Genomic DNA, 13019 nt, shown 5'->3' with positions numbered 1-13019 from the left:
TTTAAATTTGCTGCCTTTTATTGTAAGACTGACCTCTTGTCCTAGAATGCCCCACAAGAGGAAGCATCTGCTGCACATCTATTTTAACCACACCTTTTATCGTCTTGAATACCTCAATTTGATCCTCTGATTCTTCTAAATTCCAGAGAGTACGGGCCTAAACTGTTCAATCTATCTTCACATGACAAGCCCCTCATCTCTGGGGTCAATCCAGTGAACCTCCTATGAACTACCTCCAATGCCACTACATCTTTCCTCAAATAAGGGTACTATGAATCAATACTCCAGGTGCGGTCTCACCAATAACTTGTATATCAATACTTCCTTACCTTTATATTCTATTGCTTTAACTATAAAAGCCAACATTCCATTCGCTTTCTTTATTATTCTGCTAGTTTCCTGTGACCCATGAACAAGTACACCTAGACGCCTTTGCAACCTCCACTCCCGGCACCTTCCCTTGCAACCACAAGAAATGCAAAACTCGCGCCCACACCTCCCCCATCACTTCCCTCCAAGACCCCAAGGGATCCTTCCATATCCGTCACAAGTTCACCTGCACCTCCACACACATCATTTACTGCATCCGCTGCACCCGATGTGGCCTCCTCTACATTGGGGAAACTGGCCGCCTACTTGTGGAACGTTTCAGAGAACACCTCTGGGACACCCGCACCAACCAACCCGCCCTGTGGCTGAACACTTTAACTCCCCCTCCCACTCTGCCAAGGACATGAGGTCCATGACCACCTCCATCGCCAGACCATGGCAACACGACGCCTGGAGGAAGCCTCACCTTCTGCCTAGGAACCCTCCAACCACAAGGGATGAATGCAGATTTCTCCAGCTTTCTCATTTCCCCTCCCCCCACCTTATCTCAGTCCCAACCCTCAGATTCAGCACCGTCTTCTTGACCTGCAATCTTCTTCCTGACCTCTCCGCATCCACCCCCTTTCTGGCCTATCACCCTCACCTTAACCTCCTTCCACATATCGCACTCCCAACGCCCCTCCCCCAAGTCCCTCCTCCCTACCTTTTATATTAGCCTGCTTGGCACACCCTCCTCATTCCTGAAGAAGGGCTTATGCCCGAAACGTCAATTCTCCCATTTTTTTTACCCAAATGTCTGACCTCTCACTTAGCCATGTTAAACTGCATCTGCCACGTTTTAGCCCATTCTCCAAAACTATTTATATCCATTTGTAAGGCTGTTATTTCCTCATTACAATTTAGTGTCCCACCTATTTTTGTGTTGCCTGCAAATTTAGCCATAGAGCCTTCTAACCCTGTATCCAAGTCGTTAATGTAGATTGTTAATAGCTGGGGTACAAGGACCAAACTCTGTCGCACTCCCACTGGTTACATCTTGGAATCCAGAAAGAAACCCATTTATTCCGACTCTCTGTCTTCTGTCCATCAGCCAGTCATCTATCCAAGCGAATAAATTATCTCTAATCCCATATGATTCCAACCTTGTGAATGAACCTTTTATGCGGCACCTGATTAAACACTTTCTGGAAGTCTAGATTAATTACATCTACAGCATCCCCATTATCCACTTTGCTTGTTACCTCTTTGAAGAACTCCAGCAAATTAGTCAAACATGATTTGCCCTTCATAAAACCCATGCTTACTCTGATGGATAGTGTTTTGACTTTCCAAATGTCCTGATGTTGCTTCCTTGATAATTGATTCTAATGCTTTCCCAGCAGCAGATGTTAAACTAACTGGTCTGTAATTTCCCACGTATTGCCTCCTTCCCTTTTTGAATAGGGGCGTTATTTAGCCCATTTTCCAATCCACTGAAACATTTTCCCTGTCCAGGGAACTTTAGAGATATTGTAACCAATGGATTTACTATCTCCGCTGCCCCCTCCTTCAGTACCCTAGGATGTAGGCCATCAGGCGCAAGGGACTTGTTCATCCTCAATCCACTAGTTTGCTTAGTAACTTTTCCCTATAGGTATTGGTTGTTCTAAGTTCTACCTTATCTGTTGCCTCTGACTTGCGTCATAGCATTTTTTTTAAGTTTACTTGAAAAAACAGATGGTTTAACTTGCTATGTGCAATACAGCACCTTCAACAGTGCAGCACTTCCTCAGTACTTCATTACAGTGACAGCCTTTGCTTTTGCTCTTGTCTTTCTAGAGTGAGACCATAACCTTCCAACTTGCAGGTGATGTTGCTATTCGATTGGCACGGATAGTGTTGCCTTTGTTCATTTGTTCCACCAGCTGGTGGTTCATGGACCAAATCAACATGTTTGGTGGAGAATGATGGCAAATAATTGAAGGGACCTAAGCAATCTGATTGTTAAGGAAACAGAGTGGCCTCAGCAACCAGTTTCAGATGATAGAAATCATTGGTAGGAATTTGTAGGTTTACTCAGAAGGCTTGTAATTTTGTTGTGCCTTCATGGACTGAGAACATCCCAAAGCAGTTTGCACCAAGTGATTAATTTTGAAATATGATTGTATAAGTTAATGCTACTGCAAAATCCAAGTGTTGTAATTGTTTTGTTCTCCATTAATTGTAGTGAATGTGTTTGTTCCTGGTTAGGCACAGGTTCGGATGTTTACGCTCCTACCAGAAAAAAAACTGGGAAAAGCTCCAGTTCATTCAGGAAGAGAAATGTCATGCTATCAGATCAGGATTCCAGCAAGCAAGTCGAGTTACCACCGGATTTCTCTCTCCAGTGCAATTCAGACAAAAGTCAGTCAGGAAAACTTTCTGTTAACCCACAGAAGGAATTAAAAGAGAATAGTGTTTTTGGCAGTGCTGGAACTGTCACTCAAGTAAAACAAGAAATAAAAAGTGCTGAATTTCCAACTGTTTCACTGTCTGAACATCGAAGGCTTGATCAACCAACCAATTCTGCACATAAGGAAACTGACAACAATAACGTAGAATCTGCACTCAGCAATAAAGCTGGACTACTTGACCATGGTCACACACCGGGACAAATCATTCTAAACGAGGAAAGGAAAGACTGCACTCAGAATTCAAAAAAACTGCAAAATATAAGTAGTACTGACTTAGAAGAAACTGGCAACAGCCATGAACTTCACCATAAACACCAATCTAAAACAAAACATCAAATAACTAAGAGTGAGCACAGTGATGCTCTTTCAGTGTACAAGCACAAACACAAAAAACACAAACGCCACAAAGATGCATATTTTGAAGGCGAGCGTATCCCCCACTTGGTAAAAAGGCAGAAAATCAAAAAGAGGGATCATGAGGAAGAGCAGAAAGAAAAGGAAGTCTGCAGGCAGAGTGATGATTACGTCTTGGAAAAGCTGTTCAAAAAATCTGGTGAATTTTATTTATTTTGCTTGTATCTGTAATTAGACTGCAAGACAATTTTAATGTTCAAATGAAAGATTTCCATTCTAGTAGTAAGATTTTCATTCCTTGTTAGTATTGAATCAAGTATTCAAAAAGTGGCTCTAGTATGTTCATTGCTAGATACATAATTATACTACTTGGCACTGTGGTTAAATTTTACAAATGTCATTAAGCAGGAGGGCAGATTATTAGTGAATTGACCTGAAAATGATGCTGTTTATTCCATTCTATTTTATTATTGCACTATTTAGTTTTATTTGGTTATGGGAAAACTGAAAAAAGTAATATTAGCAAGACTCACTCCTGTTTAATTCAGTGCATGAATGCTGTAAAGTTGGTATTGTTGTGTAAATGACGGTGTTAATTTGACCATTGTTTTCTGATTTATTAAGGAATCCACAGTGTGATGAAGCATGATGTTATTATGGAGTCATCCAATCCTGATTATGTATTAGTTGAAGCAGAAGCTAATCGAGTTGCTCAGGAGGCTTTGAAAGCATTGAAGGCTTCGAGACAGCGTTGCCTGGGTGTCTCTTCTGGTGTGCCATCCAGGATCAATAGCAGTCAGCTGTCAGGAACAGCAGCTGCTGTAAAGTAAGATATTAGACAGAGCATTATTTTTACAAAGAAAGTTTTTATTTACTTTTTGCTTTGGTTCAGTTTTTTTTTTGAAAATGTGGTGATGGTGAATCATCTTGAAAGCAGTTTAATATAACTCAGTGACTTCTTCAGCTACATAAGAGGGCAGCCCATTTGTGTGGATTTACAGACACATATCTGTAGAGTAAGAATGGCAGACTTCCTTAACTAAAAAGGTTAGTGAACCAATTGGGTTTCCCTGATAATTTGATATCTCTGTGGCCACTTTTACTGGTACCTGCTTAATTTATAACAAACCTTATCTTTTGCTCTGCGTAATAAAATGACTAAAACCGTGAAAGCCAAACCAACAGCACTTTTAAGATTTTAAACTCTGAAGCGTTGTTTATCCATCAGCTCTTCCATCTTTGTTGCAGAGAGGTATTTAAAAAATTAAAATCAAGAATGTTATCCATAATGCAAAATAAGAATTTGCACATTGAGCTTCAAATTACAACTTGAATGTATCTACAAGGAAAATGCTATAAATCAGATTCTTGTCTTCAGCTTAGTATTGGCAGAAAAATATCATTAGTACATTTGATGAGGCTTGGTTTCCAAATTGGTTGAGTTTTACTCCTAAATTTACAGGTCAGCTGGTCCTCTTGATTATCTGTTTCCTTCCTTTCCATTGATTATTTTCTAATGTAATTTGAATACCAGCTGCATTAAGAAGAGAAGCTTATGGAATTTAAAGCACAGTATATTCATGTGTAAACAGCATTTTTATGAACTGAAAATGTAATATTATGCATTCAAAGTGAAATTAGTAACAAATTGTGAGCATAACGCAAGTCGCAATTTTGAAAAATGTACAGGAAATTTCAAAATCTTACTCCTTTTTCTCATGTCCTAGGCCAAGATTTGGTCAGAAGAAAAATCCCCTGCTTCCAACTAGCAGTCCTTCTTCCAAATCCACTCCAGAAAAATGCAAGGTATAATTAACATACTTCTGAATAATTCTAGTCATAAAGGATGATAGAATGTGATCAGTTTATTGCTTGGCAATTTATTAATTGAGGATTGAGGTCAAACTCAACATTTTGCAATCACTTTAACCAATGCTCATTGTCCTAACTGCAATTGATAGTTGTTGTTAGGACTTGAATAGTCAATCTGTCTACTGATGAGTGTAACCACATATTCAGGGATTTTAAAGATGCAAGGTCCATAGCAAAACAAAATGAATTTATTCAAATCATAATTAGCCACAAAGACAAAGGAGACATTGATAAGGTTGAGGAATCTGAAGACAAACACAGTCCTTGAAGTATAAAAAGAAAGCAGGAATGAACTTCAACAAGGAGTTAGGAAGGCTAAAGAAGCCATGAAATCTCCTTGGCAAACATGATTTGAGAAAATCCCAAGTGTATTACATGTATGTAAGGATCAAGAGGGTAGCTAGGTAGATATACTCAAAGACAAAGGAGGGAATTTATGTAAGGAGCTGGAGGAAGTGAGTGATGTTCTTAATGAATACTTTGAATCGGTATTCACAAAAGAGAAGGACAATGTTGAATGGTGCATATGGAAAAGTATCTATTGATATTCGAGGGTAATTCAAGATGAAAAAGGAGGAGGCATTGGGTGTTTCAAAAAACATTAGATAGCCAAGTCCCCAAGACCTGATGGGATCTATCCCAGAATACTGAGGGAGGCGAACAAGAAGGTAGCTGGAGTCTTCTGGAAAATTTTTGTAACCTCTTTAGACGCAAGAGAGTCTTAGGGGATTAGAGAATAGCCAATGTTGTTCCTTTATTTAAGAAAGAAATCAGGGATAATCTGGGACATTACAGATTGGTAACCCTCATGTTAGTGGTTGGGACATTATTGGAGAAGACTTTTAGGAACAGGATTTAGTCACAATTGAATAAAATATGGTTTTAAAAGCAATAAGAAGCATGGTTTTGTGTGGGGAAGGTCCTATCTCACAAACTTGATTGAGTTTTTTGAGGAATTGACAAAGATTATTGATGAGAGCAAGATGGTGGATGTTATCTACTTGGACTTTAGCAGGGTCCCTCAGGATAAGTTGATACAGAAACTGAAGTCACATGGGATCTGCACTGAGCTGGTAAGATTGATACAGAACTGGCTTGATTATAAAAGACAGGGGAGGAAGGGTGTTTGTCTGACTGGAGATCTGTGACCAGCAGTGTTCGACAGGAATCAGTGCTGGAACCCCTGTTGTTTGTAATATATATAAATGACTTGGAGAATGTAGATGGTCTGACTATTAATTTTGCAGATGACACAAAGGTTGTGCGAGCTGCAGATAGTGAGGAGGACGGCCAGAGGATACAGCAAGGTATGGATAGGGTGGAGACTTGTGTGAAGAAATGGCAGATGGAATTTAATCTGGACAAATGCAGGTGACAGAACCCTTCGAATCATTAAGATACAGAGGAATCTAGGCATGTAGGTTCACAATTCCCTGAAAGTAGCAACATAAGTGGTCAAGAAGGCAAATGACATGCTTACCTTCATTGTTCAAGGGCGAGAGTGTAAAATTTGGCAAATCATTTTGGAACTGTATAGAACGTTAGTTAGGCCACATTTGGAATATTGCATATAACTCTGCTAAACCACACTATCTGAAGGCTGTGATGGCTTTGAGAGGGTATAGAAGCGGTTTACCAGGATGTTGTCTGGTTTGGAGGGTGTTAGCTGTGAGGAGAGATTGGACAAACTTGGTTGGTTTTTCACTTGAACTTTGAAGGCTGAGGGGCAACCTGAATAGACATTTACAAAATTATGAGAGGTGTGGATAGAATGGATAATTACAGTCATTTTCCCAGGGTAGAAATGTCAATTACTAAAGGACATAGGTTTAAGGTGAATGGGGGGGGGAGAAATGTAAGACAGATGTGATTGGCAAGTTTTTTTTACACAGAGTAGTAAGTGCCTGGAATGCGCTGCCAGAGGAGGTGGTGGAGGCAGATACTATAGCAGTGTTTAAGAGGCATTTGACAGATACATGAATAAGCAGGGAACAGAGGGATACTGACTATATTTCAGCAAAGTTTTAGAAAGACATCATGTAGCAGACTTGTTCGGCCAATGAGCCTGTTCATGTGATGTACTGTGTTCTTGGTTGAATGTAATTAATAAAATTTGCAATATAGAAGACGCATTGTCCAGTTTAAAATAGGTTATACACTGTCGATATATTGTAAAAAGTAAAAGGACCATTTTTTAAATCTTTTACAAGCATTTGTTTGTTTTTCAACTCTTCTACTTAATCCTAATGTTTCTATTGATAACCAGAGGAACAGACAAAAGTTATATTGTTACTTTTTTGCGCTTCCTGGACTGACGTTAATAATCACAGCTTCGGTCTGTTACAAAGGAAAACAAATTAGCCTCAGAGATACTGGCACCTAAGATCATTTATTCTGTTTAATTTTGAAGTTGATTTTGAAACCTCACATCCTTATGGTCGAACAAAAAGACTTTGGAGTGCAGGTTCAAAGTTCCTTGAAAGTGGAGTCGCAGGTAGATAGGATAGTGTAGAAGGCGTTTGGTATAGCTTGCCTTTATTGGTCAGTGGATTGAGTACAGGAGTTGGGATGTCATGTTGTGGCTGTTCAGGACATGAGTTAGGCCACTTTTGGAATATTGCATTCAGTTCTGGTCTCCCTGCTATAAGAAAGATGTTGTTAAATTTGAAAAGTTCAGAAAAGATTTAAAGGATATTGTCAGGATTGGAGGGTTTGTGTTATAGGGCGAGGCTGAATAGGTTGAGGCTATTTATGCTAGAGCGTCAGAGGCTGAGGAGTGACCTTACGGAGGTTTATAAAGTCATGACGTGCTAGGTAGGGTAGCCTAGATCTTTTCCACAGGGTAAGGGAGTCCATAACTAGAGGACATAGGTTTAAGGTGAGAGAGGAAAGACTTAAAAGGGATCTAAGTGGCATTTTTTTTCACGCAGAGTGTAGTATGTGTATGGAATGAGCTGCCAGAAGAAGTGGTGGAGGCTGGTACAATTACAATATTTAAAAGGCATCTGAATGGGTAGAAGAATATGAAAGGTTTAGAGGGCTAGTTTAATTGAGGATATCTGGTCGGCATGGATGAGTTGGATCGCAAGGTCTGTTTCCATGCTGTACAACTCTGTGATTCTATCCTATTGACTAGCTGAATCACCTGAACCTTAAAAATGTTGTCCAATACCCTTTACTCACTTTTTATGTCTTGATTTGGCTCTTGTTCCTCATGTCTTTAGTGGCATTGCCTTGGGGCCTGCAGAGCAGTCAATGTTGTTTACATGGATTTTAGTAAAGCCTTTGACAAGGTTCCACATGGTAGACCAACTGGTAAACTTAGATCACATGGGATTCAGGGTGAGTTTGCCAGTTGGATACAAAATTGGCTTGATGGTAGGAGACAGAGGGCGGTGGTGGAGGGTTGTTTTTTGAACTGGAGGCCTGTGACCAGCAGCGTTCCACAGGAGTCAGTACTGGGTCTGCGTTTGCTTATCATTTATAAAAATGATTTGGATGAGAATCTAGGAGGCACAGTGAGTAAGTTTGCTGATTATACAAAAATTGGTGGTATAGTGGACAGTGAAGGAGGTTAAGATTACAAAGAGGTCTTGATCAGTTGGCTCAGTGGGTTGAGAAGTGGCACATGGATAAATGTGAGGTATTGCATTTTGTTTAAACAAACAAGGGCATGACTGATACAATTAATGGTACTGCCCTGGGTAGTGTTGTAGAACAGAGACACTTATAGGTTCAGGTACATTATCCTCTGAAATTTGCATCACAGGTAGACAGGGTGGTTAAGAAGACATTTAGCACACTTGTCTTCATTGCTCTGACCTTTGAGTGTAGGAGTTGGGGGCATCATGTTGAGGTTGTACAGGATGATGAGACCTTGCTTGGAGTACTGTGTGCATTACTGGTCGCCCTGTTACAAGAAGGATATTATTGATTTGGAGAGGATTCAGAAAAATGTTGACCAGGGTGTTGCCAGGAATGGAGGGTTTGAGTTACAAAAATAGGCTGGGACATTTTTCACTGGAACGTAGGAGTTTGAGGGGTGACCTTATACAAGATTATAAAATCATGAAGGGCACAGATAACATGAATAGCAAGGGTTGTTTCCCTAAGGTAGAGAAATTCAAACCTAAGGGACATATTTTTAAGGTAAGAGACAAAAGTTTTAAGAAGGGCATGAGGGACAGCTTTTTTCTTAGAGAGAGCGCCATTAGTGTGTGGAATGAACTGACAGAGAAAGTGGTGGATGCAGGTACAGTTACAACATTCAAATGACATTTTGATAAGTACATGAATAGGAAAGGTTTGAAGGGATATGGGTCAAATGCAAGCAAGTTGGATGGTTTAGTTTGGGAACATGGTTGGCATGGACTATAGACTGAAGGGTCTGATTCCGTGCTGTATGACTCTGTGCATAAGTCAAACGTGTGACCAGTATTGGATCCAATAAACTTAAGTTTCTACTTGGAAAGTATGGATAATTTACCCATTGACTAATTTAAAGGATTTCTCTACAGAGATAACAGAAGCATCTTCCTTCTGATTAACTATAGACACAAATATTCTGTCTGCAGCTAACATATTGTGGAAAGTGAAGAAAAGCATTGCTCAAAACAAATGGCTGGTAAACAGAGAAATGTTTTACACTTACGCTGAAAGTTTGTGTTCTTTGGCTCTTGGTTTTCATAACCATGCTTGATTGCTGATGGCCTGTATGTTAACTGGTCAGCTGTATTCAGTGATGCTACTAAGTGGTGTGTGAAAACCAAGTAAAGCTGGTGAATAAACTCTTTAGGCTTGCAGTTTAAGCAAGGAGGTTTGTATAGCACATGATGTTTGAGCTAATGCTAGTTCAGTAAGTAACATGCTGCAGAATTAGTAGCATCTTGCATGCCTTCACCAAGCAGTTTTGCTATGATTAAATTTTGATTCAGCTGTTAGAAACAGATATTTGTTTAAAGTCACATACTGTACTTTACTGTATTATCCAGCAAAATGTGATCTTTCAACAGTGTTCAGTGTTGGACCATGATATGTTGCTGGTACACTTAACATGTTGGAGGTTTAGTGATCAGAGTAATATGAGCTGTTCCTTTACTGATACAATTTTTTAAGATAGCTTTTGAATATAGTTTTCTAATGAGTCTTGATAAACTTACTTTATTAATACTAGAAATGAGTGATTAATTTTCTTAATCTCTGCAATAGCTGCTGCAAGAGTTGAGGGCATTTTGGCTTGTTTTGTTTTCTTAAATCTTTGTTCTGTGATCACTTTCTTCATTGACCAAGAGGGCAGTGAATTAATTGTACAGATCTGCTACTTTGGTTTACTTTTTCTGCTTAGGATGCTGCTGTAATTGAAAAGGACGAAGCTGCCAAATCTCACTTCAGTGGTGTTCCATCAGAAGAAGAGGCAGGCCGTGTGCTCCCGTCCTCTTCCTCGTTACTGGCCAAAATGCGAGCAAGGAATCATTTGACTTTGTCTCAAAGCCTTGAAATTGATGAGAGCTCTGAGCCTGCAGCAGTGCCCCCGCCTGTACCAACCGAGCACGATGAGCTATTGGTGGAAATGAGGAACTTCATTGCATTCCAGGCTAGCACGGATGGGCAAGCCACAACTACTGAGTTGTTACAAGAGTTTCAGTCCAAGTTATCACCTGCACAGACAGCTGTTTTCCGAGAACTTCTTAGAAACTTGTGCACTTTCCACAGAAACGCATCTGGGGATGGGATCTGGACACTGAAACTAGAATTCCGATGAACATTCCTGGTGCTGCTACTAATCATGTCAGTAGTGTCACTGAGAACTAAGTTTAATTGCTGCTAAATAATGCAATAATTTCATTAGGAAAGCTTGAATTCTCCATGACAAATCTGTGTTGTCCAAGAGGAAACTTGAAGATAGGGAACTGATTTCAGTTTGCTGCTTTGCAGGGGTAAAATTTAGCACTGAAGAAAAGACTGCATGAAAGCTGTATTTTATTGTCAGTGACATAACCTTAAAGATTTTCAACTTGCATTGTGTTTCCTGAAAATTTAATGTTGACTAGTTGCTATAAACTGCATATGAAAAAGAACATTGCGTTGTGCCAGGTTTAAATTCATGATTGCAAAGCACTTCTTTTGTATTCCTGAATATGATCATATTGCTCCTGAGATATCTGAAATTTTATACCTGATTTCATTGGAAGGCAAAGTTGGGGAATGCTTAATTAGCATAGCCCAATTATATTGGTAAATAATACACAATTGTAAATATTAATTAAAAACTAAATGTATACAACATCTTAAATAAACCAAAGATGTTTTCTACTTTGCGAAAAATTTCTTTTTGTTACAGTGAATTGGTGTTAAATGACTATAATCACAACATGGGTTAAAATTATAAATTTTAACATGGAACACTGGATATATCAGTGAAAATAACATTTGTTTTCTTTGTATGCTATAGACCAGTCCATTAAAAGACAATGAGATATAAAGTGATGCCATTGTACATTTAACGATAATGCATTATCTATGATTGCTCCATTCACTTCCATTTAAACTGCCTGATTTTATTTTCACAGTTTAAGCAGGTATAATATGAAGATTTCTTGCTGGCAATATTTTGCTGTTCGTTCTTTTTCCTGTGTGCTGCTGAAATCTCAAGATTTGAATTTATGTAGCACCTTATCACATCCACAGGGCATTTTAAAATGCTGTTCAGCCGGTGAGGTGTAATCACTCTTAATGCAACATCCAACCTAAGCAGAAAAAGAATGAATCAATCACCCAATCATCTGGTTTTTGATGGTTTTGGTCAGAACATTAGAGAATTGCTTGTACCTTTTTGAGTGTCACATTGGGCTCCTTCTGAGTAAGTGTAGCTTGGGTCTGGTGTCTCACCTCTGATTGTACAGCACTTCCTCAGTTCCAGAGCTGAAGGTGAGATTCGGACCACATTCTGCTGATTCCGGTAAAAGTATTAGCAACCAAACATGCCAATTTAGAATTCACGATATTTAGCTTAAATTAGAAAACTTCCTTTTAAAATTCCAAATCTAGTTTCCATTGAAAAGGAACACTACATTTTCAGTTTCTTCAGTTACATCAAAAATTATCATCTTCATTTTGCACCCATTTGGATTTTTTTAAGATGTCTTTATACATTGCTGTTTTAGTGTTGAACATAACTAACTTGTGTGAGGTGGTTAAATTAGAATTTGACCAATTGTTTGACTCCTTACATTGACAATAATGTGACCTCATTCCAAATGTTCAATCTCTTCCAAGCTGTGTTATGAATTTAGCTTTTCCATCTCACTTAGTTATTTTAAGGCTGGATCCTGGACAGAATTAAGAGTCAGCTCACGTATTAAGGATTGTCCAATGTTTCATTGTAAAATTAAATGCTTTCAAACTTTTTTTTATCCCTCGCATGTAAGCTTCTGTGGAAATAATTTAACCGTTCCATATTGAGAGTCCTCAATTCTTTGACCTAAAATGAAAAGTTAGCAATGCAAATCATGACCTACTCCAGTAACCGGTATTTAAATAGCTTGTGGGCTAATCCAAGTGAGGAGTGTAAAATTTCTCCTGTCAGTAATTTTGGGTGAGAAAGCTCGTGCTGAATAATTAGAGAATGTTTTGGTAAAACTTTCAGTAGGAGGGGTTTACCTGCTGTTTCCAACAACGTGCAATTGCATTCAACATCAAATTAAATCATCAAACATTGCTCTAAATACAACTATTTGTTGCTGTGTACTTTGATCAGTATTCAATGTTCACAAACTTTCCTGAAAAAAATCCACCAAACAAGCTAATACATAATTTTGAATTACTGTTGTGCATTTCAGACAGCTGAACACAAAATTGTGCCCAGTTACTGACAGACAATTGTTCTTAATGAGAATGGCTGTGGGTTTTGTGATATCTTTTTAACTGACTGTACACAGTTCCCCCATTCCATTTTATTCCTTCACATCATTGTCACTCCAAATCCTTCATTACGTCTCTGACACACTGCTTTTTATTTAATTCTAAGCAACT

General features: G+C 38.9%; 1 protein-coding gene across 2 annotated transcripts in view; it reads left to right on the top strand.

Moving 5' to 3' along the window:
• ercc6 (excision repair cross-complementation group 6) overlaps window positions 1-11266 on the top strand; it is a 56952-nt gene extending 45686 nt beyond the window's left edge. For both annotated transcript variants that reach the window (XM_060854271.1, XM_060854272.1), the window contains exons 18-21: window positions 2560-3315; window positions 3741-3942; window positions 4844-4922; window positions 10333-11266. In XM_060854271.1, coding sequence (XP_060710254.1) covers window positions 2560-3315; window positions 3741-3942; window positions 4844-4922; window positions 10333-10749 — 1454 coding nt within the window. In that variant the 3' untranslated portion in view covers window positions 10750-11266. The remainder of the gene's footprint in view (window positions 1-2559; window positions 3316-3740; window positions 3943-4843; window positions 4923-10332) is intronic.
• The last annotated feature ends 1753 nt before the right edge of the window (window positions 11267-13019 follow it).

This window comes from Hemiscyllium ocellatum, chromosome 43, assembly GCF_020745735.1.
Source record: "Hemiscyllium ocellatum isolate sHemOce1 chromosome 43, sHemOce1.pat.X.cur, whole genome shotgun sequence".
NCBI lineage: Eukaryota > Metazoa > Chordata > Chondrichthyes > Orectolobiformes > Hemiscylliidae > Hemiscyllium > Hemiscyllium ocellatum.
The sequence above is the reverse complement of the archived record's forward strand: the minus strand, read 5'-3'. Positions and strand labels throughout refer to the sequence as shown.